The sequence below is a fragment of the Salpingoeca rosetta genome, assembly GCF_000188695.1.
Source record: "Salpingoeca rosetta unplaced genomic scaffold supercont1.1, whole genome shotgun sequence".
Lineage (NCBI taxonomy): Eukaryota > Choanoflagellata > Craspedida > Salpingoecidae > Salpingoeca > Salpingoeca rosetta.
The window spans coordinates 2,388,109-2,390,286 of NW_004457740.1; the positions used below are offsets into that span (position 1 = coordinate 2,388,109).

General features: G+C 58.1%; 2 protein-coding genes across 2 annotated transcripts in view; both read right to left on the reverse strand.

The window, feature by feature from the left end:
- PTSG_11602 (uncharacterized protein) overlaps positions 1-192 on the reverse strand; it is a gene marked incomplete at both ends in the record, with an annotated part of 2,290 nt that extends 2,098 nt beyond the window's left edge. Inside the window, one exon of the mRNA XM_004999020.1 lies at positions 75-192. Within this exon, the coding sequence (XP_004999077.1) occupies positions 75-192 (118 nt within the window). The remainder of the gene's footprint in view (positions 1-74) is intronic.
- A 456-nt stretch (positions 193-648) lies between these two features.
- PTSG_11603 (uncharacterized protein) overlaps positions 649-2,178 on the reverse strand; it is a gene marked incomplete at both ends in the record, with an annotated part of 2,278 nt that continues 748 nt past the window's right edge. Inside the window, 2 exons of the mRNA XM_004999021.1 lie at positions 649-656; positions 901-2,100. Of these exons, the coding sequence (XP_004999078.1) occupies positions 649-656; positions 901-2,100 (1,208 nt within the window). The remainder of the gene's footprint in view (positions 657-900; positions 2,101-2,178) is intronic.

The window sequence follows — 2,178 nt, forward strand, 5'->3', positions numbered from 1 at the left end:
TGAGGTTGGCGTGATCTCCTGCTGTCGGTCTCCTTGCACTTGAGCGTGTCGCTGAGCTTGGACCTCCTGATGACGATGCTCTGCCTCTACAGCTGCCCAGACGTCGTCGCCGCGGAGCATGAGCGCCATCTTCATGCGAATGCTCCACGCATGAAAGGTGCCGGGCGAGCCAGTGAACTTGGGCAGGTCCATCTGAATCCTGGCGTGGAAACGACGTGGTCCGACGGGTCAGACATACTGCACGCTCAAGAAGGGTGATGGAGAAACAAGAGAGGGGAACAAGCAGAAGGGAGAGAAGAAGCACAAGCGAGTGTGAGACAAGTAGCGATGATGATCAGGAGTGGCTGGGTCTCATAATCTGTAGAAACACGACAGGTGGTGTGTGTGTTTACTGTAGGCAAACGCAACAAACAAGAACACAAGGAGAATGAACAAACACAGCAAGCTGCTGCCAAATCAACTCGGGCAGCACGCTCAAACAAACACTAGACAAGTGCACACACAGTCAACAGAGCTGCCAAGGCGACATGGGCAGAGTGTGCACGAACACAAACAATCTAAACAACGAACAGCATGCATACATGCGCGCAGAGCAATGCTAGGCATGGCATGAATGCTTGCAGGCAAGCATACACAATACACAACACTTTACAACACTGCATGGCACGCACACATGGCATTTGCCAAGCATGGCGAGCATGCACACACACACACACATGGCACACAACTCACGTGTGTAGGGGAAGGAGGAGAGGAGAGGCAGTTGGCACACATGCATACCAGCAGAGAGGAAGGAATGTTTGCAAACGGAAAAACCACAAAGCAGGTGTTGTTGGCAAACAAGACAAAACCACACGCGAAGGCAAATTAGGAAGGACTTAACACAGAACAGAAACTCACTGACTCTCAACATGCTGATGTGGACGACGGCCGGCTGCCCGAAGATGTGCAGCTGCGGCACGTGCTTGGGCAGCGAGCCCGTGACAATCTGCAGCGGTGTCTTGCCGTGGAGGGAAGGGCGAGGCATGTTGTTGAGGATGTGCAGGGCGTGGTTGCAGGCGAGACTCCAGTACGATGCGTCGAGGCCTGCACCCGTGATCATGGCTCGCACCATGTCGGAGAGGGTGCGCACCTGTCGCTCGACGATGCCGTTCTGCGCCTGGGTGTACGGCGGGGACTGCTGGTGCTGCTTCAGGTGCTTCTTGACGATGGCCTGGAAGTCAGCTCCGAGGAAGATGGCATCGGAATCCGTCTGGAGTGCTGTTGTTGTGGGCGAGATGGGGAGCTTGGTCTCGCGCAGGAAAGACTGGAACGCGGCAACTGCGTCCTTCTTGGCGTTGAGATGGACTGCATGCAGGAGCTTGCTTCCCTCATCGACGATGACGAGGCTGTAGCGCTTGCCCGTGGGTGAGTCCGCGGTCCAGTCGACGATGTCGGCGTGGATGCGCTCGCCGGGCACCTGTGTGCGCTCCGCGTGCTTGCTGACGCTGTGACGAGTGCTCTTGGTCACTGCGCACGTTGTACACTGCTTGCTGCTGATGGCGTTGCGATCGTCGATGCCCATCAGCTTGCAGTACTGCTGCACGTCGTTGTCGTTGCGGTGGCCAAGCACCTCATGCATCGATGGTGTGTGTGCTTTGCTCTGGGCTGCAGGAGCTGCTGCGGGTTGCTGTGGTTGCTTGCAGGCATCGGCGGTGAGTCCGTGTGCCGTGGATGGACCAACAGCAACAATGGGCCAGCACCGGAGGCTGTTGCGCTCCTTCAGCTTGACCTCGGCTCCGTGGCTGAAGCGCACGTAGTGCCCATCAGCGCCATCACGCTGCGAGTGGCCCGTTGGCCTGCCGCTGCTGTCCCTTGTCAGACGACCGAGGGCGATGAGGTTGGCGTGGCCCTCGGGCACGTAGAGGCACTCCTGTAGCACAATCTGCATCCTGGCTCCGCTCGTCGTGCGTGCATGCAACAGCACAGAGCCAACACCGCGCACGGGCACACGTGTGCCGCCAAACGCAGTGATGTGGCGTGGATGGTGCTGTTGCAGGTGCGGTGACAGCTCCACGAAGGCGTCCTTGACGAAGGTGAGGTGGTGTGAAGCACCCGTGTCTGCAAGCCACGTGAGTGGGTCATGCAGCTGCGTGGGTGTAGTAGCTGTGGCAGCGACGAAGGTTGCTGCGTCTTGAC